Source organism: Pinus tabuliformis, chromosome 8 (genome assembly GCF_031772625.1).
Source record: "Pinus tabuliformis cultivar Carrire ecotype Pingquan chromosome 8, CPIR1, whole genome shotgun sequence".
NCBI lineage: Eukaryota > Viridiplantae > Streptophyta > Pinopsida > Pinales > Pinaceae > Pinus > Pinus tabuliformis.
Window position 1 is genome coordinate 747,305,715 of NC_142294.1, and position 22,233 is coordinate 747,327,947.

General features: G+C 41.3%; 1 protein-coding gene across 2 annotated transcripts in view; it reads left to right on the top strand.

Annotated features, from left to right (window-relative positions):
• Positions 1-4,593: 4,593 nt before the first annotated feature.
• LOC149237750 (S-adenosyl-L-methionine-dependent methyltransferases superfamily protein) overlaps positions 4,594-22,233 on the top strand; it is a 277,949-nt gene continuing 260,309 nt past the window's right edge. The window contains exon 1 of one of the 2 annotated variants that reach the window (XM_089372762.1): positions 4,594-5,213. Coding sequence is in view for 1 of the 2 variants with exons in the window: in XM_089372761.1 (XP_089228887.1) it covers positions 5,117-5,213 (97 nt within the window). In the remaining variant the exon portion in view is untranslated. The remainder of the gene's footprint in view (positions 5,214-22,233) is intronic. The other variant, XM_089372761.1, reaches the window with a different exon arrangement.

Below are 22,233 nucleotides of genomic sequence, written 5' to 3' on the forward strand. Positions count from 1 at the left end.
CATCATTTTGAATGTCATTTTGAAGAAAGGGATGAGGTGCTTTTCTATTTGTAGCCTTATAAGCAAGCCTCTCTCAAAGACAAACATTGTTAGAAGCTTTCCTAGAGTTTAATGGTCCATATAAAGTCCTAAGGCATAATGGGCTAATGGCTTACAAAATGGAGCTTCCTAGCTATTATAAAATTTAGCCAATGTTTCACGTTTCTTGCTTAAAGAAAGTAGTCATATCTAATTGTCATATTCAAACTAGCCTTTTAGATTTGGTTACTCCTTGAGGCCATCCTTGACAAAAGAGAGTATTGACTTCACTAGCACACTATTTAAGAGGTTTTGATGCAGTGAAGGATACAAAATGTTGACCATGCCACATGGGAACCAACAAAGATCCTTTACCAAATTTTTCATCTCCATCCTTGAGGATAATGCTGCTTTATAAGGGGGAGAGCATGCTGTGGTCCTACCCTAACCTCTTTAAGTAGATAGTTCTATTTCTACGCATCGAGGCCATCTATATTAAATAAGACCCATGTAGTAGATGTAGCTGAAATGAATAATTTTAAGAAGGCTTGTATGAAGGTTCTGCCTACTAGAAAATGCTTTCATTTAAAAGTTACCAAGAGGATAGATAGAAACTATTGTGCAAGTAATGATTGTGAGAAGGCATATTAGAAGGTTCCACCTAGTAGAAAGTTCCTTCACTAGGAATTTCCCAAGATGTTAGATATAAACTATATAGAGAAGTCAAAATAATGTAATGAGATGCCTCGTGAAACATATTGTAATTGAAACTCTACTCATTTGGAGGTTGCTCCTCGAAAAAACAAGTGAACATTGCTTTCATCAATAAAGATATTTTTTATTTCTAGTATTTTGGTTTTTTTACAATTGCTTCTTATTATTATAATTTGTTATTTGTTATTATAAATTTTGGTTTAGTCTGTAATTTCTATTAAAAATATTTTATTTTGCTAATAAAGAATACCATATATATTGTTACTATATAGTTCTTGTTAATACTACGCTAAGCCTTATATAAGCCCCATGTTAACCAAAAACCCCTTCTAAAGCCCTAGATATTGAGTGATTACATTTCTATTGTTATATTGTTATGTAGGCTACAACCCCTCTTGGTCCCATTTTATTATAATTGTACCCTTTATCTCTCTCTCTCTCACATACACACACTAAGGAGCCCTAGTCTTAATATCATAAAATATTGTCTTTTACATTCTATTCATTGTAAAAGGAGGTTTCCTCCTCGAAGAGGACTGTAATTATTGGTTTCTTATTACTTTATGCACAAGGATCATAACATTTGGTATCAAAGCTCATGATCTTATGGATTTGCTACTTCAAACATCTCATGGTGGCATTTTAGCTATAACCTTTTTTTTCTATGAGGTTTTAGATGGTGAAACTTGGAGAAGATTGAGAAAACATCTCGGGCAATCTCTGTTTCAAATTTAAGATCTTGGTTTGCTATATTTTCAGAGATATGTTCCAAGGAAAGTGTTTCTGAATGCTCATAAATTCGTCTCAAACAAGTTAGTTAGACATTTTCACTCTAACTTTTTTTAAGTGAGGCTTCAAACTGTGAAACTTGGACCACGTTGAGGCGAAATCGTGGTGAACATCCGTTTCAAATTACATATCTTGTTTTACTATATTTTCAAATATATGTTCCAAGGAAGCGAGGGTTTTTGTATGCTCCAAAAATTAATCTCAAACATGCTAATTTGACATTTTCACTATAACTTTTTTTGCAAGGCTTTGGAAAGTGAAATTTGGACCATATTAAGGAGAAATCTCCAGAAATAACTAGTTCAATTTTTAGAATCTGGTTTGCTATTCTTTTGGATTTATACCCTATGGAAGTTAGGGTTTGTGAACAATCATGAAATAAATTTTAAACAGGCTAGGTTGGTATTTTTGCTATATCTTTATGTCTGGGAGTTTTAGATTGTGAAATCTTCAGGGATTTTGGAAGACATATAGAAGAATCTCATATGTAAGTTTCATAATTATAATTGAAGAATTAGACACCTGACACAATATACAAGTTTGCTTATGGAAAGAGGCCATAAAATCAACAAGTTTTGGGAAAGTTACCATAACTTTCAGTGGACACATCAAATTTAGTTCACACTTGTATATCAGAGTATTACAAAACAAAACACATCAAATTTAGTTCACACTTGTATATCAGAGTATTACAAAACAAATTTTCAAATCCAAAAGGTCTCAAATCTCAGAAATATATCAATAAAGCTTCGACCATTATATTTAGTTCACACTTGTATATCAGAGTATTACAAAACAAATTTTCAAATCCAAAAGGTCTCAAATCTCAGAAATATATCAATAAAGCTTCGACCATTATGATATTCTCCAAATTAAGTTACATAAGTGACCTAACTGTTTTTTTTGGTAGGTAAGCACCCATGGGGGATTTGAACCAGTGACCTATCGCAAGGAGTGCTTTAACAGTGCACCCATTCACCGTCAATCCAAAGCCCCTTGGAAGTGACCTAACTGTTTTTTTTTTTTTTTTGTCGTTAAAAGACTATCTAAGAGTTTCTATTATATTTACAAAAACATATTACAGACAGTAATGCAGGCATTCCAAGGCCAGCAGATGCACCCTGGAAAGGTTAGACTTTGAAACAAGAAGCTCCCTCGCAGGGGCAGCACCGACTGAACTACCAAAATTATCCCTCAGGCGACTAACCAAGCTAACAGAGTATTTCCAAAAAACTATTGCTTCTGGAGGCTCAGAAGCAGAGAGAATCAACAATCTATGGAGCTTCATTGCTTTAAACAAAATCATGTCTGCCCACGCAGGGGCTATCAACCGTGACTGACTGAACACAACAGTAAAGAAAATTAAAGCTAAACCCGACATACATGGGCCAGATAGACAGACTCAGGAAATTCCAACCAGACCGACGCACAGTTGTTTCCGTGACCGACTTACCCGCAGGGGCTTTGGTCCTCGTTTCTGGTGGAGAGAGGAGGGACTGAGTGGATTTGGGGCTCGCTGTCTGGTTCCTCGCAGAGGCTTGGGTCTTCCACCACATAGCACCATCCCCTTCCCTCCGGGACACCTGCCCACATGGCTTTCCATTTGTCCTCGTCCACGCCCGGAGGTGCCGGCCCCAAGTATGGTCCGGTGTCTTTGTCCGCTTCCTTCCCCAAACCTCCTTGCTCAACCGGCGGCAGCTCCTCCGTGCTACCCTTGCCAGCATCCTCTTTGCCCGAACTTTCTGGTGGCTTCTCCATTGCTTTCGTGCCCGAACCTTCTGAAGGTTTCTCCACCATGCCCTCCGGTGCACCTACCTCGAATTCTTCAGGAATTCTTGTAAATAAAACAGAGATATGGGCATTGACTCCTGTGGTATCCCGTGAGCCGCCCAAGGTGAATACCACAGAGCCAAACGCAGGCAGCAGTGGCCCTCTCTCACTCGAACTGCCAACCTCCAGAAATTGCCCACATGGGAGCTGTGTAGCTCTGGCTCTCCTGTGACAGTAGCAACAGCAGCAATGATGGTGTTCGTCTGCTGCAGGAGTTCGAGAGGAGGACCCTCTCCCTGGTCCTCGTCTACTCGGCTGTCGCTCCCGTAGTTTAACCATGTTTGCCTCGTTGCCACCCTCGTATGCCCAGACCAATTCAATTTCCGAGCACCTTTCTTCTGCGTGCGAATTGACCCTTCGTGCCTCCCACTGAACCAGAGAGCCTTTGAATTGCCACCACTGCTGTCTGCCACACCCCGAGTTACAGCGGCAAACCAAAACTTGCACTGCAGCTGAATTCCTGGCCTCCCTCGGCTCACAATTCCTCTGCTCCCACATCCGTCTGGATTTAACTTGCCAAGGTTCCCACATTGTTTGCTGAAATCGAGTTCTGAGCTTCCTCTTCCCCAGAACATTAACTGCATTCTGCCCCGGCGCATTAACTGCAATGAATTCCATCGCGTGTATGCTGAGCCGCTATACATTGACGGTCGAACCAGCTTCATAAAGATTACCACGAGGCGGCACATGCTGGGCATGTGGCTCGTCCTCCCTCAACACGTCACCACCCGCATCCGGGGGAAGTGACCTAACTGTTAATTAGAAGATCCATTCCATTTGTTTTTTGTTGTAATAAAAAAGACTACTATTATTATTTTTCAATGTGTCTCCAAAAAAAGCTACTACATCAATTAAATATACCGAAAACTCATATTAACTTATGGAGAAAGTAAACACTTGGAATTTAGATAATCTCAATTAAAATAAAATAAAATAAATAATAACAGATTGAAAAAAATAAAATTATATTCTAAAATACTTAAAAAAAAAAAAAAAAAAAAAACTTCTGGAAAACAGAAAATACACTATTTTTTTTATCTTTCTTTCAACTTCTGGAAACAGAAAATACACTTGCTTTTTTTTTTTTAAATCGAATCCATGTGTAAATTTTTATTCTGTAAATTTATGTACATTGATATAAATCCTCAACATAACCTTTGTGATATAAATGCTGAACTAAAATATCAAACCAAACTATTTGTATTACTGAAGAGGCCACAAAATATAACAATCAGAAATTGACTCATTTTTATTTTTCCTGCTCCAACATATTTCCTCACTGCTCCAACGTGGACCGACGCAAAAGTTCTCTTCCAAAGTAGGGGCGGTCTTACTTTCCTTTTGCTTTACACTGGTCTAAAAAATCACACTTCAAAAATCAATAAAAGCATCCAACGAGAAACATCGCGAGCAAGATTATTCGGTAGTTGCCATCTCCCGGAGTCCCAACATCGCAAGCTTTTGAATCATGTCTTACTACTTCATCAAAATCTGTGGACGCAGTAAATAACGACGTGACAGTAAAGAACAGCAACACTGTGGACTACACCCGAGTGGAAATTTTGAAACACAATACAAACGAAAACAGAATGCATAACAAGTCGCGGGAAGGAAGATAGGTGACGAAGGCGGACACGTTTTTCACAGACGCATGCGGGCAAGAAATCGGGTCAGGAGGACACAGAACATCGTGAGGGGACTAGGAAGAAATCTGACTCAAACACGCTCAACGCAGATTGATACAAACACCAGACTGAGCAGATAAATGCGCGTGCCCTACATGTTTTCGGATACAAATTCAGAAGCGTGCCCTAGTTTATCGGAGAGTCCAGACATGCGAAGAACAGACGAGTCAGACATAGGTAGCTCTCTAATTTTTCCAGAAAATACTTTTTAATCTGCTAAATTCCAGCTTCTCAAATATGAAAATCATTGTGTTTAGTATATTCGGCAAGAGGTATTTTAGCAGTTTATAAAAATGTTTGTTAGAAAAAATTTGGTGCTATATTGGTTCTAAATTATGAAATGATCATTTTACAAACTAGACAGACTTTGTCTGCCCAGCACAAAACCGCAACAAATTTATTCTAGAAGACGTGTATGGGAATAGAAGAGATGCCTGCCATATGTTGCAAAACAATTGGAAAAAAAAAAGTTAAAAAAAGGATAAGTTACTTTATAGAGAGCTTACCCTGAAGATGGGGAATTTCCCCCATAACAAAAGTTGGATAAAACTTGAATGTGTTTGTAGACCCTCAGCTGAGACCGGAAGGATGAAATCATCAGTGAACTGGAGCAGAGATATCAACACGTGGTGTAGATGACAACTGTCATTGTTCTAATTACGCTTTTGGAAAAGAGACTCTTGCTCATCGATGTAAATTCCAAATTGTGTCAGCGAGAGGGGCACCCCTTAACCCTGATGCTGCTTGATGAAATTAGATAAGTCGTGGGCTGTACAAATACGGGCAAGAACAGACTTCTAGAGTCTCATGATGGTAGCCAAGTGTGTCTTCGAAATGTCAATTTCGCGGAGCCTCTAGAACAAGGCCTCTTTCGTGATTGTGTCAAACGCTTTTCGAAACTCTACAATGCAGCAATAGACTTTTGAAGAGTGATGACAAACATCCTCAATAATGGTTAGGAGTGTGAAAATATGGCTGGTACCTTGGTACTGTTGAGTTTTCATGATCTTCTAATGATAATTATTTCCAATGATTTTTAATTAATTCTTCTTGTGTTTTTTCCTTGGAAAAAGCGTAATTTTCAGTAATAATATAAGAAAACTACATGTTGTATAATACTGCATGTATGAGATGCTGTAACTGGAAAGGTTCAGTTCTAAATATTATAAGCATTTACAGAAAAAACATCATGATGTAAACTGATAATAAACTTCAGAGAAGTCCAGTAATCATCAGGAAAAAGTATATACCAGAGTTGTTCCAAATAAACTGTAGAAAGACTGTCTATGTGCATAGAAAAAGAAGGAAGAAAAAAGGAGGAAAAAACCTGAATGATCTAGAGATCATTCAGTGGGCGCTCATTCATATCCATGAATGGTCGGTGATAATAGCTGTAGAAAGTGTCCTCCCTGTATTCCTGTATCTGCCTTTGACCTCTGTTCAGCTGCGCTGCCTCTTTGGAAAGACGATCAGCGATCTCATTCCTTTCCCTGTATATATGTAAGCATGCAAAGGAATCAAATTGGGACTTTAGAGAAATGATATCAGTCAGAATATCTCTGAGTGTGTGCAAGTGACAATGATTAACTTCATTGGTCCAGTTTATAGTGAGCTGTGAGTCGCCAAAGATCTGAATTTTTTGACAGTTTAGTTCTCTTGCAGTAAGGAGGAGGTGTTTTAGACTACTCAATTCGGCAAAATTGTTGGTGCCTCTGCCTAGGCCCACTTTGATTCTATAGTTCACAATGTTGTTGAGATGCAAAATGGCTCCAGCCCCACAGCCATTGGCTTGAGTCTAGCCATCAAAATAACCCCAAGGGATATTTGAATCAATGATTTCCAGAGTGATGATCCGAGGGGGTTTGACATCCGGGTCCTCTAGGAGCAGGTTGAAAATAGCTAACAACGAGATACTAGAGGCTTCCCAATCGATCTTAGCATCCATGAAGATGGTTTTGTTCCTGTTAAGCCAGATTCCCCAGCAAATGAGCAGTGGAAGGTTTCTGACTTTCTGTGAGTTGGCTTTTAACCACCAACTATGCCAAGCCTCTTCAACTTTTTGCCCCGTCCAGTCAATATGAATATTCAGTGAAGCGAGGATTCTTGACCAAAAGGATTTCGAGACAGGGCAGGTAAGGAATAAGTGAGTGGTATCTTCCTCATGTTGCAAACACAGGCAGCATCTGGAGGGACCAGAGATGACGCATAAGCATTAGTTCGGTAGGAACTTTATCCATTAAAATGCACCACATGAAAAGCCTGGTTTTTGGGGGGGCTTTTAATTTCCAAAGATGTCGCCACCACCAGGAAAAATCCCCAGAGTGTCTGGCCGCCATTGAGTACGCATAGCCTGCTTTGGGAGAATAGCTGCCTTGTGAATCAATTGCCCAAATAAGGACATCATGTTTGTCAGTGATCTGCACGTTGGCCTCCTCCAGAGTTTCGATGAAAATCTGCCAGTCCGCGGCCCAAGCATCAAGAATGTTGAGCATTCTGTGATCCTTCCAAGACTGTCTTTGCCTGTTTCCTTGATTAGCGGTAGCTAACTGTGCTAGGTGAGTGATGCCAGAGGTCTGTAGGAAAAAGAAAAGTGGTCTCGGAAGAATATGGGCATTCCCACAGCCACTCCAGGCATCAAGTCCGATCCGCACTTGCTCCCCATTGCCAATTTTCTAGGCCAGACCTTGCTTGATGAGGGGAAGAGACTGAGAAATTGCTTTCCATATTATGGAGGAACCTGCCGAATGAACAGAGTGGCTGCGGATCCAGTCCAAAACTGTGAGCGGATATATATATTTGTAAAATGTAACTTCCTGCCAAAGGCTTCTTGAGTTTATAAGCTGCCAACCCAATTTGGTAGCCAAAGCATCAACAAATAACTACAAGTTTTTTATGCCCTAGCCTCCCAGTTTTTTTGGTTTGTTGATGCGATCCCAACGAACCCAGGCAAAGGTTCTACCTGCGCTTTGTCCTCGCCAAAGGAAACGGCAACAAAGCTGTTGAATTCTTTTTAAGATGCCTTTAGGGATCCAGGCCAACGACATCCAATAAACCAGAATAGCTTCTAGGACAGATTTGAGCAGAGTGAGCCTGCCTGCTCGAGAGAGCCAGCGTTGTTGCCAAATGTTGATTCTGCTTTCTATCTTAGCAATAAGCCAAGCCCAGTCTGCTATTCGATAACCATTTGGTTTTAGTCTGAAGCCCAAGTATTTTAGGCCAGCATCTAGGTCTTGTCTCGCATAAGCAAAGAGTTGACTGGCCAGTCTTGCTTCATTCGGCTGGCATGTGACTATGATAATTGTTGATTTCACAATATTTGGCTCCATACCTGTAGCTTTACAAAAAAGGGATAGTATGGACTTGAAAGCATAAGAGTCTTGATAGGAGCCATTTAAAAAAATCAGAACATCATCTACAAATAAGAGATGGGTTAGAGAAAACATATCAGAGATCTGGACACCAGCCAAGGAGCCTTCCTCTTTTCCTTTTTTAATCAGCTTGCTAGACCCTTCCATAATGAGGAGAAAAAGCAAGGGTGAAAGAGGGCATCCCTGCCTAAGTCCACGTTTCGCATAAAAGATACTCGAGGCCATTCCATTGATGAGAATGCTGTAGTTGACTGAGGTAAGACAACCCATGATCCAATTGATGAAAGGAAAGGGGAATCTGATGTGGGTGAGTATAATCCGGAGGTAGGACCAACAAGCATGGTCGAAAGCTTTGGAGAGATCAATTTTTAGGATGACTGCTTTTTTGTGGAGCTTTTTGATCGAGTGCAGGGCTTCCTGAGTGGTACCAATGGCTTCATGGATCTGGCGATGGCGGAGAAAGGCAAATTGTTCCTTGGAAATCATACGGGAGAGAAAGGGCTTGATTCGAAGAGCAATTGTTTTGGATATGATTTTGTAAATGCTATTGCAAAGGGAAATGGGCCTGTAGTCATCAAAGGAGGAAGGGTTGTCTATTTTGGGAATAAGGGCAAGGAAGGTAGAATTGAAAGCCTCCAAAACTTTGCTAGATCTTCGACATTCTTCTATGGTCTGGAGGAGATCTTCTCCTATAAGCTCAAAGAAAGCGATGTAGAATTCAGCTGGCCAACCATCAGGTCTCGGACTCTTGTCCTTTTTAAAACACTTCAGCACCGCTTCTAGCTCTTCTCTGGAAACCGGGGAGTTCAAATCTTCAATTTCCTCTGGTTCGATAAATCTGGGCAGAGCCTCAGCTGTGCGGATGATGCTTGGAAGAGTAATGCCTATGGGGGCTTTGAGAATTTTAGAGAAATGTCTAATCCCCATGTCAGCTAGCTGCTCGAAAGAGCCTGCTTTCCTTCCATTCATATCTTGTAGTTCCCAGATTGTGTTGATGGCTTTCCTGCCCTTGGCATATTGTTGAAATTTTTTTGAGTTTTCATCCCCAGCTTGTAGCCAGATTGCTCTGCTCTTTAGTCTCCAACTTTCTTCTTTTGAGCGAAGTAGTTTAACTCTGTCAGTTTCAAGCTGAACCAACTGGGCCTTTTGTTCAGCCGAGGATGTGCCATTGGGGGCTGATTCTTCAAAGGCTAAGAGAGCCGATTCGATCCTTTGGAGATCTTCATCATCTTTCCTCCATTTTTCTCTAGCCCATATTATTTTTTTGGCTTTTAAGGTTACTAAATTCTTCGCAAAAATCTCCCCAGGGGAGGAGGGCTCTTCTTGAGAGTAGTGAATCCAGGTAGCCGAGACTAAGTTTCGAAAACTCGGCTCCAGCAGCCAAGAGGAGTTGAATTTGAAAGGTGAAGGGGGTTTTGTGGAGTTACCCTTGATCTCCAGAAAGATGGGAGAATGATCAGAGATCCCACCACTCCCCACCCATTGACAGAAAAGTTTTAAACTGGCCATAAGAGGGGCTTTGATCAAGAACCGGTCTAGCCTTCTCGCAAGAGCTTCAACCCCCATTCTGCGGTTCCTCCAAGTTGGTTTAAGCTTCGCAGGATCAATATTCAGAAAATCATGGGAGTCCAGAAGATTTTAAAAAAAAACTGTGAGATGGTCGCTTTGCCCCCGGGAGCCCCAGGATTCAGCTAAACCAAGAGAGAAATTAAGATCTCCCCCAATGATTATATTCTCTTGATTCATGAAGTCAGCTTCCAAAATCCGGTTCCAATAAACTTCTCTATTCTGGCAAGGCCCATAAATGTTGATAATCTTGAAAGGTCTGTTGAAATCCATTGATATAATGTCAGCCCCCAGAAATCCTTCACCTCCCTAGGCATTGAGAATTTTTATGGTGCATTTATTAAACCAAGGCACAACCGCCAGAGTGGCCCTTCACATCGAGGAAGTGGAAGTCCCAATTTGGGAGAACTTAAAAGGAGCTTATTGACCTGTAGACCTTCTCCTAGGGTTTCTTGTAGGAGTATTGCATCTAGTTTTTCAGACAGGTAGAGTCTCTTTAGAGCCAGTTTTTTATCAGGGTTGGCTAGACCCCTACAATTGAAGGAGAGACAAATCATGGGGGGGCAATGAGGGGGTTGCTCTTTGCTCTAAGAACCCAGTCGATTGGGGTTTGGACCCCAGAAGCCACTTCAACACTAGCCCTTTTGATTGCCTTGGAGAGTTTTGATTGGTAGCCGCGAGGAGGTTTAGGGGTTATGGAAGGGGGGGATCAATATCCAGACCGAGGGCAATCGGGGGAGCAGCGGGTAAGGACCGAAGGAAGTAACGGTGAGACCCACTTGAGGGCGGGCATTCATTGAGCGAGCGGGAGGTCCGGTCCACAGTAGGTTGAGGGATGGGAGATGATGAAGAAGGAGGTGTAGAGGGAACCGGGCAAACCGGGGAGTACAACAAATTAACTTCTGCTAATGAACCAACGAAACTCATAGTAGTAGTTAAATTTATAGAACCCAATGCAGCTTGTGATAAATGAGGAAGAGAGGAGGAGGGAATACCCGCAAATGCCGTGTCCTGGGATCGGGGTTTGCCTGGAGAAAGTTCAACTGCTCTGGCGGACTGATGATAGGTTGCCTGCTGCGGCTCCTGAAGAGAGGGTGGAGTAGTCTCATGGAGGTTCACTGGAGAAGGAAAATCTGATTCCTGAGTTTGAGTGGAGGATGAGACCAATAACTTTGCCGGAGAAGGATTCTGCCCTGAAATTCTCGGGCAGTCTTTATAGAGATGCCCCACTTCGTGACATTTCCGACAGCGGAAAGGAATGCCTTCGTAATCCAATATTTGTCGTCGGGTAATGTCGCCCATCTGGAGCAAGTAGCTTTCTACCAATCCTTCTCTGGTGTCTAGGTGTACGAGGATACGAGCCATCGCCAGGCAGCCTGTGTCTTGATAAGTTCTGTCGTGATCCAAGTAGACACCTAAGTCATCTCCTATAACCTTGAAGATCTCCTCCCCCCAAAACTGTAAAGGAAGAGTCGGCAGACGCACCCAAATTGGTCCAGCTCCATGGTTTTCCTTTTCCGGGTCGAACATCGACGACCATCTTTTCAACAGAACTGGGGTCATCTCAATATGCCAATACCGAGTGAGAACCCAGTCAACCTGATTTGGGTGAGCGAAAATCAGAGCAAACCAACTCTGGGAGAGCTAGAGAATACCCGGAAGTTGAATGAGAAGATTTCCCCAAATCTCCGCCGTCCACTTCCGCGGGCGCATTGGGGTGTAGTTCCGGCCTCTTACCCTTCCAACTAGCACAATGTTCTCAGTAAGGGCAACTTGTGCCATAGTGATGCCTTTGCCAAAAATTAAACGCCTGTCCCTTTCTCTGATTTTCGAATTTCTTGATTTTTTGGTCGCTTAGGCAGCGTCTTGGCAGCCTGTTCACCGTCTGCAAGGCCAATGTCTTCAGAGTCTAGAGAGCGATTGTCCTCCGTATCAAGCTCTTGTCCAGGAATGCCAATGAAGCAGCTTGAAGGGGGGGCAGAGCCGACCAGTTGGAAGGCAGTATAGAAAGGGGCGGATCCTAGGATGCCAAGCTGTTCGGGCAACAACCCTTGTGGAGGGGGTCGTTGGCCACTCGTTCCTTCTCCTGAAGAGCCCACACCTCCTTGAGCATTCGTTTCTACCGGAAGGGCTTGCAACCATTTGTTCAGATCTGTAGGAGACGGGATGGTTAGGAAAGGTGCCTCCGAGCCCACTTCTGAGGTAAATATACCTTCCGAAACTGCCGGAAATGGTTGCGAGTCTAGGGTTTGAGTTGTGACCTCCATGTCCTCCATTTGCATAATAACTGCCTCAACCCTTGTGACTGGAGGACTGGCTGACACCGGCTCAGACAGTGCGGGAATCGGTCGGGAGAAATTGACCTAGATGTCTTCCGCGGTTAGTGAGTCTGTAGAGTAGTCTAAGAGCTGTTCATCCATTTGTCAGCCAACTGCCCAGGGAGTCAGTGCACCGTTCCAAGGAAACGAGGTAAGAATAACTCTTGTTGACCAACAAGGATAATAACCCGGGGGGGAGAAAAAAAAACACAGTGGGGAAAGCTTCGTTCCGTTAGCCTCCCTTCCATCGCCGTAACCACAGAGGCTACCTTGAAAAACAATTAATAACCCCCGAGACCCCGGGGACTTTTGACGTTCCCTTCTTGCAAACAACTAAAACCCTTGTAGCGGAAGCGGGCAGGGCGAAGACAGTGGGATATATTATAATGACGCTGCCAAGCCTGACCCACAGACCCGTATTCCCCTGGCAAGATTCTCGTGACCGCGACTGGTAACCCTTTCGCATACCAATGGTAAAAAAACAGGAGTCAAACTAGAAACGACGTGAATAACAAGAACAGAAGAAAAATATCCCAGCGAGGTTTGTCCAAGAAACCTCTACTCCTCTTCACTATGAGCTTGAAGGAGGAGCACCCGCAGACAGTTTCATTGGGAAGCATGTGCGGCCATCATTCAGGCGAAGCCAGAACCCAAAAAACTGTTAATAATCCTTGTCTGAAAGTCGAGACCTAGCTTTGAATCTTGTCGAGAAAACCCTCGTTCCCCATCCACCAAATTAATTCTTCTTGTGTTACATTCATCATTAAGCAGTTTATACATAGAAAATCTCAACTGTAAAACAATAATGACAGTAGGATCATGACGAGATAGCCAAATACAAGAGACAAAATTGTTTCACCCTGGGAAATTGTAACTAGGGAAAAACCCAACGATCTTTTCTTAGAGAAATTGTCCAATTCAACAAGAGATACAATCTGATATTTTCACAGTCAAACAAGGTCAAACTAACCAGCAACTAACACAGGTCAAATAAGGTCAAACCGACCAGCAACTAACACAGGTCAAACAAGGTCAAACTGATCAGCAACTGACGCAGGTCAAACTGCCCACAAATAGCCTCGGTCAACCTGTGGTCAAATTGCCCAGAGAAAGGCCGAATTTTGGCCTCCTGCTCTTGCCCAGAAAAAACTCATTCTGCTGCCCAGAAGTCTGCATAGAAATATTTGGTTTGCTGCCCAAAAGATTAGGTCGTCAGTGCATGCCAAACTTCGTCCTTTTGCTCTTTCTCTCCTTCGCACATGTGAACATAAATAGATGATTTTAGTTGATCCATATTGCTCCAAATGGGTGAGGATGAATGAAAATATATAGTTGTTGAAGGAGCCAAATAGGGGTGTCTTTTCACTAAGCCAACTTGTACTTCGTGGAGGGCCGACTTGACTTTTTGGAGGTGAAATTTGAAATTCAAAACTTTACTTCTTCCCTCTTTTATTTGGAGCTGACTTGAAATCAAATTCATATTTTCGTTCTCTTTTTAATTTTGTAGGCTTATACAATAAATGAATACCAACCGCAGCTATCAAAATTCAACACTCCCTCTTAGCTAGGGAGGTATTCACTTTGATTTTTTCAGATTTTATCTTGTTGACAAATTTTTTTTCCATCCCAAGAAAATGATTGAATGAGGTAGCTATGTTGATGTATCCATCCAATTCATGTTCTATTCCAGAACGACATGGAAGCATCTTGCATCAACATCATGTAAAGGGATCTAGTCACCCATTGGCCAAAGGCCTTTTGGGGTCCCGCTGGCCAAATACCTTTTGGCCTTTTGGGGTCTAGACTAGTCCTGGGTCACCAATTATCCAAGTCATCACTTAGAACCTGGTCAACACTTGTGACCTATGGTGAAACCTTGGGCCCATTTACCATTCCCACATGTCGTCACATGCTATTGAATGGAAAAACACTTGCCCAATGCTATAAGGTACTCACTCAACCTTCTAGCCAAATAACCATTGGCAATATGGTCAGATAACCCCTGACCGAGGGAGCACTCCGAGCCTTGATGCTCACTAGGTCAATCTCCCTAGCCACATTAGATAGCTCCCGGTCACTACCCATGACTTGGTCAATAATATTGACTTAGGGAGAATCACTGCCCCTTAATGCTACAACATCAATACTACCTTTAACCAAGGGAAGCATTCTCAATCACTCCAAGCATGTCTCTCAAGTATATAAACTTCATCCTGGCGCAGAGGCTTTGTGAGGATGTCAGCAACCTGCTCGTCCATAGAAATGCATTGGAGCCTCACTGCTACCTTCTGTACCATGTCTTGGATTTGTGGTACCATGATATCGATGTGCTTTGACCTGTCATGACGGTCATCTCCTGCACTTGATCAAACAATCCTACGAGTAGCTTCCGAAGCCACATTACTTCACAACTTGCCAAATAAGCTGCAATATACATGACCTTTGCAGTCCTGAGTGTGACAAATGTCTACTTCTTGCCCTTCTAGGATATCATAGCAGGATCCAAACTGAATCATCATCTTGATGTGCTCTTCCCGTCTTCAACAATCTATGCCCAATCTGAAACTATTATTCCTGTAGTTGTACTACATAATTAGAGGCATGTATCATGCCGGTACCTCAACAAATGTTGTGTTGCATGCCTCGGCCCAACCATAAACTATCCGGTTTCCTTCATTGGATCTAGCACCATAGCTGCTTTCCAGTCACCTTAATTGGGTGCTCTTTCTGACGCTAAAACAGACCCTGCCGTGGCAATCTTAGCTGCTCCCTCTACCACTTAGCTTCTTCAGATTAGTTATGGCCATGGACTGGCTGTCCATCATCCCAAATCTCTGAAGGATCGTAATAATATGCTTCCTTTGACCAAGGAAGATCTCACTTGGCTTCTACCACACTTCTAGTCCCAAGAAGTAATGTATCCAACCAAGATCCTTCATCTCGAACTCAGAGGTCAACTCCCTCTGACATTGAAGCAGGGTTTGATTGCTTCCTCTATCACAGAGGCAAATCCTCTTGCCATTGTTGCTCCCTCTGTCACGTGAGTCCTTCTGCTTCCATTAGAAACAAGTCATATAATAACAAGATCAACCAAGACTCATTAGATATCCATCAATCCAAGAATACCATGCCCGAGGTTTGTACAAAGCTTTTTTTAGTCTGTAGACATGAGATTTCCTTTCATGTACCTCAAAGCCTTGAGGTAGCTCTATGTACACTTCTTCTTCCTCAATTACTCCATTGAGGAAGCGATCTCCACATCCACCTGATGTAATTTCCAACCTATAATAGAAGCAATAGAAATAATAGTTATAACAGAAGTGTACTTGACGATTGGAGCAAATGTCTCCTCATAGTCCTCTCCCTCTTCCTGGGAGGATCTTCGCTTTGTATTTCTCTATATTGCCATCTACAACATACTTGTAGATCCACTTGGAAGTCAACATTGACTTCTCTTCGGCACAATTGTCTCCATCATGGCATCCTTCAAACTTATTGGACTGAACTAGGAGCCCTTCTGGTCATCAATACAATTTCTCCTTCTTGAACACAAATCTTGCTACCTGAGTTTATGCTCAATCTTGGGAGAATCCTCTTGCCACAAGATTTTCTTTGTTCTTCCTAATTCTTCCATTTGCTACCAGAGCCTGGCAGCCTTCACGATGTACTTGCAACCCTCATTAGGAGGCCATGGAAGAAAGGATTATAACCAAGCAAAAGGTACAAAGACAAGAGGCTAACCAAAAGCAAAGCAATGAACAAGGAAGAAAGACATAAAGTACTTATCTTTTGATTCAAGGTTTGGAGGGATTTGTCAACTCCCTCTCAATCCTTTCCTTCCTACAGAAATCATTGAAATCCATCTGCAAACTCATCATCCTCATCCTCATCATCAACTACTAATGCATGTTGCTATGCTTTTTCTTCCTTGCATGAAATGTATGAGCTAGGGTTTCTTCATTTGTGAATTGTCCATCCACACAAAAGACTCAACTGCAAGCTAATGACATCTTCATGTTACCAAGTGCATACTCCTACTAGCATTCAGCATTCTTGTCACATTCTAGGGTTTCACAAACCCTTAATTAAGTCATAACCTTCAGATCTTCTAGGGTTCACAAAATCCTAAGTCTACCAGTTCTTCCAAGAGGGGATCACAATTTAGCACAAGTGTTATGACTCTTCTTGCTTTATATGAGAGGGCCTTTATTCACAGCTCCCTTTGGCTCTGGAGTTTCTTTCAATCTGTTCTGGCAAAAACCTAGCAATATATCTCACCAATGCAAACTTCAACAACAAATATCTCTTACATTCTTGTCAAGAACCATTATTCAACCACACTTCCACAATAGTGCAAGATTTGTGAGCAGGTCTTATCTTGCCTTAGTGAGTCTTCGACTAAGATTAAACTTGGCCCTGCTACTCTGCTTTCCAGAGTTCTGTTCAGCCTTATTCCATCATGTTATCAGTCAATTTTGGATGTTCCATCTTGGTCAACTACCAATATCAAATGTTTCAAGATCAATGGTTTAATATAATCTTTGCAAGACTTGTACTCCGCCTCTTAAAATGAAGATCCTCAAACTTATAGACTCTGATTATTCTCTTCAGCCTTGACCCCTGAAACTTGACTTTGAAGGTGGACTGAAAAAAACAGCTCTAAATTCAAGCCCTTAAATTGTGATTCAATTGTCTCAACTTGGTTCAGATGACCCTCAGAAATTGAGGTATGAATCCGTCCCCTTCTGCTGCCAAAAAAAAATCTTTATACCTTTAATGCAGGCTTGAATAAGATCAATATGTAGCCCTAATATCACGATGCACAGTAGACTCAGCCTCAAAGGTGCCTTGGAAATACCTCAAAATGGCCCAAAATTTATCTGCAAAGAGGGTGAAAGTCTGCCACAGGAGGGGAGACTGAAGGTGCCTCAGATTTGACCTAGAACAGGGCCAAGAACATGCTGTGAAAAAACTTGAACTCAGCCTTAGATAACTCAGAACTTGAATTAGAAAAATGGTTTTAGGAAGGACTGAAGGATAGTCCTTGAGTATGTCTTTAAGCTGCCCTCTGATCAGATGATGATAAAGCCTCAGTAGTGCCCTCAAGGTGATTGAAAATTGTCCTTAGGAAAGCCAAAGTTGGGCCTCAGAAATGGTGCGAAAAATACCTCAGAACCACAGCTATAACAGGCCTTAAAATAAGGCCGAAAACAGGCCTCAGAACACTGCCACAGAGGGCCGATTAGGCCTCAGGCAAGGCCTCAAGAAGTGCGAAAATAGCTTCAGAAACCCATGCTTCAATCTCAGCAAAAGAACCAATAAAAGATAATCTGAAACCCTTCACAAGATTCGGCCTCACTTTCAAGCAATGTTGCACGAAGCGGGAGCGAAGCGGAAGCGCGGAGCGCGGAAGCGTCATTTTCCAAAAATCTAGGAAGCGAAGCGTCCGCGGAAGCGTCTGCTATATATATATATATTTTTATATTTTTTTGCATTTATACTCAAAACAAACATCCCAAATACCAAATTAATTGTAGAAGACATGAAAACATGCATATTTTTGCTGGACAATGCTTGTTACCAATAACCTATTTTGCTTGACATTAGGGTTTCAGCATATAAATATTATCCCTGCCTCTGAATTGTAATGATGCCATACATACAGCTGAGACAAATTATGTCATAGTGCCAAGATCAACACTGTGTACTGTGCGAGATCATGAGCATATATATTACTATGCTAAGGGAGACCATACATAATACTGAAATACTACCAAGGTGCCATACAATGTTGAGATGCCATACATATTTGATAGTGATGACATGAATAACTCCACTGATGTCAATGATGCCATAATTCTGAGGTGACATACATAGCTGGAATGATGATAATGATGTCAAATGTACAATAGTGAAAATTATGATGCCAACGAATATGTATTGCATATGAAATATCAACGTATATTATTGTGCCTAGACCATCCAAAGATACTGTAGAGACCATACCAGATAATACAGGGCGATTCCAACAAGGTTGTAGATTATACGCAGAGAAGAGTCATAGGTATTACAGTGATGCTGAGATTAACAGGCTGGGAGGAACCATACAACAAAGACAACAAATGTAACATATATACATGTGCTCTACTGAACCCAAACTACATACCCCCGTATACATAAAATTGTGTGGAGACTTGCGTATCGATTGTGCCAAGATTTATATGTCATAATGCCAAGGTCATAATATATATAATACACAAAATTAACCATAAGAAAAGCGCAGAGCCGAGACTATACATTAGAGCGTTAACAATAATGAACCTCTGTGATGAATCACAATGTAACAAACCTCCGAGATGATGAACCATAATATAACCTCTGCGAAACAAATATATGTGATGATGTTGTTACAGTCATGCAAGATTATTATTCATGAAGTTAACTTTTAAAAGAAATTAAAAAAAATTTAAGTTCATTTTCGCTGCCCGCGGGTTGCGTCCGGGTTGCGTCGGGGTTGCGTGCGGGTTGCGTGCGCTTCCGGGCGGGTTGCGTGGCGCAACCGGTTGCCAGAATCTCCCTCCGAAGCGAGGATCCGGGCCACCGCCACCTAAAAACCAGGAAGCGTGTTTAAAAAACGGAATCGCGCCACCTGCAATTTGGAATCGCGCTTCGCCTCGAGATTCCGAAACGATTCCGCACGGGTCGCGGTTCCGGTTAGGATCCGGGGGGGGGGGGGGCGATTCCTGCAACCCTGCTTTCAAGTGAAATTTGAACTCCAACAGAAGGTCATCACAGGATTTGCAACTTAAACTAGGGCACAGACCAGCCCTAAACAGATCAAACCAGAAACTAAGTTACCAGAAAACGGATACGGGAACGGATACGGGTACGGGGTTTGAAACGGATACGGCAAATTTTCAAAAAATCTGGATACGATACGGCATGAAACGGCACATAATAAATATATAAAAATATATATATATATATATATATATATATATATATATATATATTAAAAGTTAAAACTTTAAATTTACAAGCCCTGTAGGTTTACATTTTCTAATCTTCTTTATAATATATATCACTGATTACCTACAGCAGTATGAAAGATTTCATAGCAACAAGTTTTTACTTTTTTCAGAGATTCAAATGACAAAAATTAAAATAGGTCTATATAGTATTTCCCTTCACAGAATGACGGATCAGATTTCCACCCAATCCACAATAAGCTGTCTTATAAATTATAATGCTGTCTCTATGGTAACTACCTGAAGGAAACAAAAAGTTTCAGCCTTCAGCCTTCAGGTACCCCTGTTTCAACTTTCTATTGTAACAACCTGAAGGAAACAGAAAGTGATAGGTCCCATTGGTTCAAGTTCAAAGTCTCAGAGTGTTAATGCCACATGGCCTTCCCTTTTCAAACAATATTTCTTGCATTTCAGTTTGACAACAACCAAACAGGGATTTCATCTGACAAGCAAAATATGCTTCAAAATCGTTGAAAAAGTTCAAAATGGAAGTCGTAATCACATCAAAACACAATGTAGGTTTTTCACACATAACCTAGGTCCTACATATATCGAAAACACCTCATAGGTTGGTATTATACTTGAGAAGAATAATAAGTTAACATGTGAAAATTTTGCATGAAGATAGGATAGGATTAAATAGCTATTTTTCTAACATTGTCGAGTCTGGACATATATTAGGATGAGAATGGCACTAAAAGTCTAAAGTTAAAACTACCAGTTGTAAATGTTTCTTAATTGACAGCAAAGCAATAACATTAATTAGGGATCACTACATGGCTTTCACACTTCAGCAAATAAACCATTGGTTCTATGAAATTCTGTTAGTTGATCTTGACAAAGGAATTATGATATTATCTGATGATTATGATGGTCTGAGACTTGAGTGTTCACTTACATTGTTTGACAACAATGATATACCACAGAATTGGCAATATTATTATTCAGAGCATTTGGTCATTTTGTGAGGACGTTTGATGGATTATAGCCAGCTACAGCCTACGATATTTGCAGACCTCTCCTTCATATACAGCTGAACAATCATGTAAATCTGGAACTCTCACAACAGTTTGTGGTGATGACATTTCAATGTGGTCTAATATTTCATTGAGCATTTGTTGCAACAATTCATCTCTCACCCTGTCATTAAATGAAACAAGACGATGGAAACAAATCTAAACAGCTTTGAACTTTGAAGTCGAAGGAATGTGGTTACACCGTTACGGTTACGTTACATAGATATTATGTCACCAAAGTAAAGCTATAGAAGTAACATAGATATTAAGTAGTGACTTCAACAGCAGTAAGTAATCTCACGTGATATGAAGTAACAGCAGTAAGTAATCTCCCGTGAACAGAAACTGAAGTCTGAAAGCCTAACAGTGATCCAACGAACTCAGCGGCGGCAGCGAACTCAGCTCTTGTCGTTTAGGGTTTAGGGTAGAATGAATCATATGACATAAACGGGTGCCCGTAAAGTTAAAAAGTAAGTTACCACTTCAAAACCTAAAACGCTAAATCCATAAAATATGTTCCCGGCGGCGCCCAAGTTATCAGGCACGAAACGTTTTGATTTTTTTTAAAAACGTTTTACGATTTTCTGAAACGTTTTTCGATTTGTTAAATACGTATCAAAAAATGCTGAAACGTATCGTTTTTTTTTAAACGGGAGGGTTTTCCCATGAAAACGCCTGAAAAACGGCTTAAAAAAACCCGAAACGTTTTGGAATCAACAAAAACGTATTTAAGCCGTTTTTTTGCCGTTTCTGGGGTGAAAACGTATCAGAAACGGAAAACGGCGTTTTGGCCCTTCAGGGAGCCGTTTCCGGTAACTTAGACCAGAAACCTTGGCCTCTTCATTGCTGTTCCCTCAACCTTGCTCTGATACCATGTTGAGTTTTCATGATCTTCTAATCTTGATAATTACTTCCAATGATTTCTTAATTAATTCTTTTTGTGTTACATTCATCATTAAGCAATTATACATAGAAAATCTCAACTGTAAAACAATAATGACAGTAGGATCATGAAGAGACAGCCAAACACAAGAGACAATTTTTTTTACCCTGGGAAAACCCTAACTAGGGAAAAACCCAGCAACCTTTTCTTAGAGAAATTGTCCAATTCAACAAGAGATACAATCTGATATTTTCCCAGTCAAACAAGGTCAAACTGACCAGAAACTAACACAGGTCAAACCTGGTCAAACTGCCCACAAATAGCCTCAGTCAACCTGCGGTCAAATTGTCCACAGACACGCCAAATCTCGCCCCCCTCCTCCTGCCCAGAGAAAAACTCGGTCTGCTGCCCAGAAGATTAGGTAGTCAACGCAGGTCAAACTTTGTCCTTTTGCTCTCTCTCTCCTTCGCACATGTGAACAGAAACAAATGATTTTAGTTGATCCAAATTGCTCCAAATGGGTGAGGACGAATGGCAATATATAGTTGTTGAAGGAGCTGAATATGTGTGTCTTTTCACTAAGCCGACTTGTACTTCATGGAGGGCCGACTTGACTTTTTGGAGGCAAAATTCGAAATTCAAAATTTACTTTTTCCCTCTTTTATTTGGAGCCGACTTAAAATCAAATTTATATTTTCATTCTCTTTTTAATTTTGCGGGCTTCTATATTAAATGAATACCGATTGCAGCTACCAAAATTCAATAGGTACTCCTAGTAGAAACCCGCCTGCCCTTCATCCTTGAGGTGCTCCACTCAAGCTTGTTTGAAAGCTATAAATGAAGAACTATAGCATAGCGCTTGGAGAAGGTATGTCCAGTCATGATAAGACTCTAAAGTTTTGCCTCATGATAACAAGCCTTAATCTTGATTCTCAACACACATGTAGATAAGGAATTGCACAAATTTATATATAAGAAGAACATAAAATCAACAATCAAAGTGGATTAAAATTTAAGG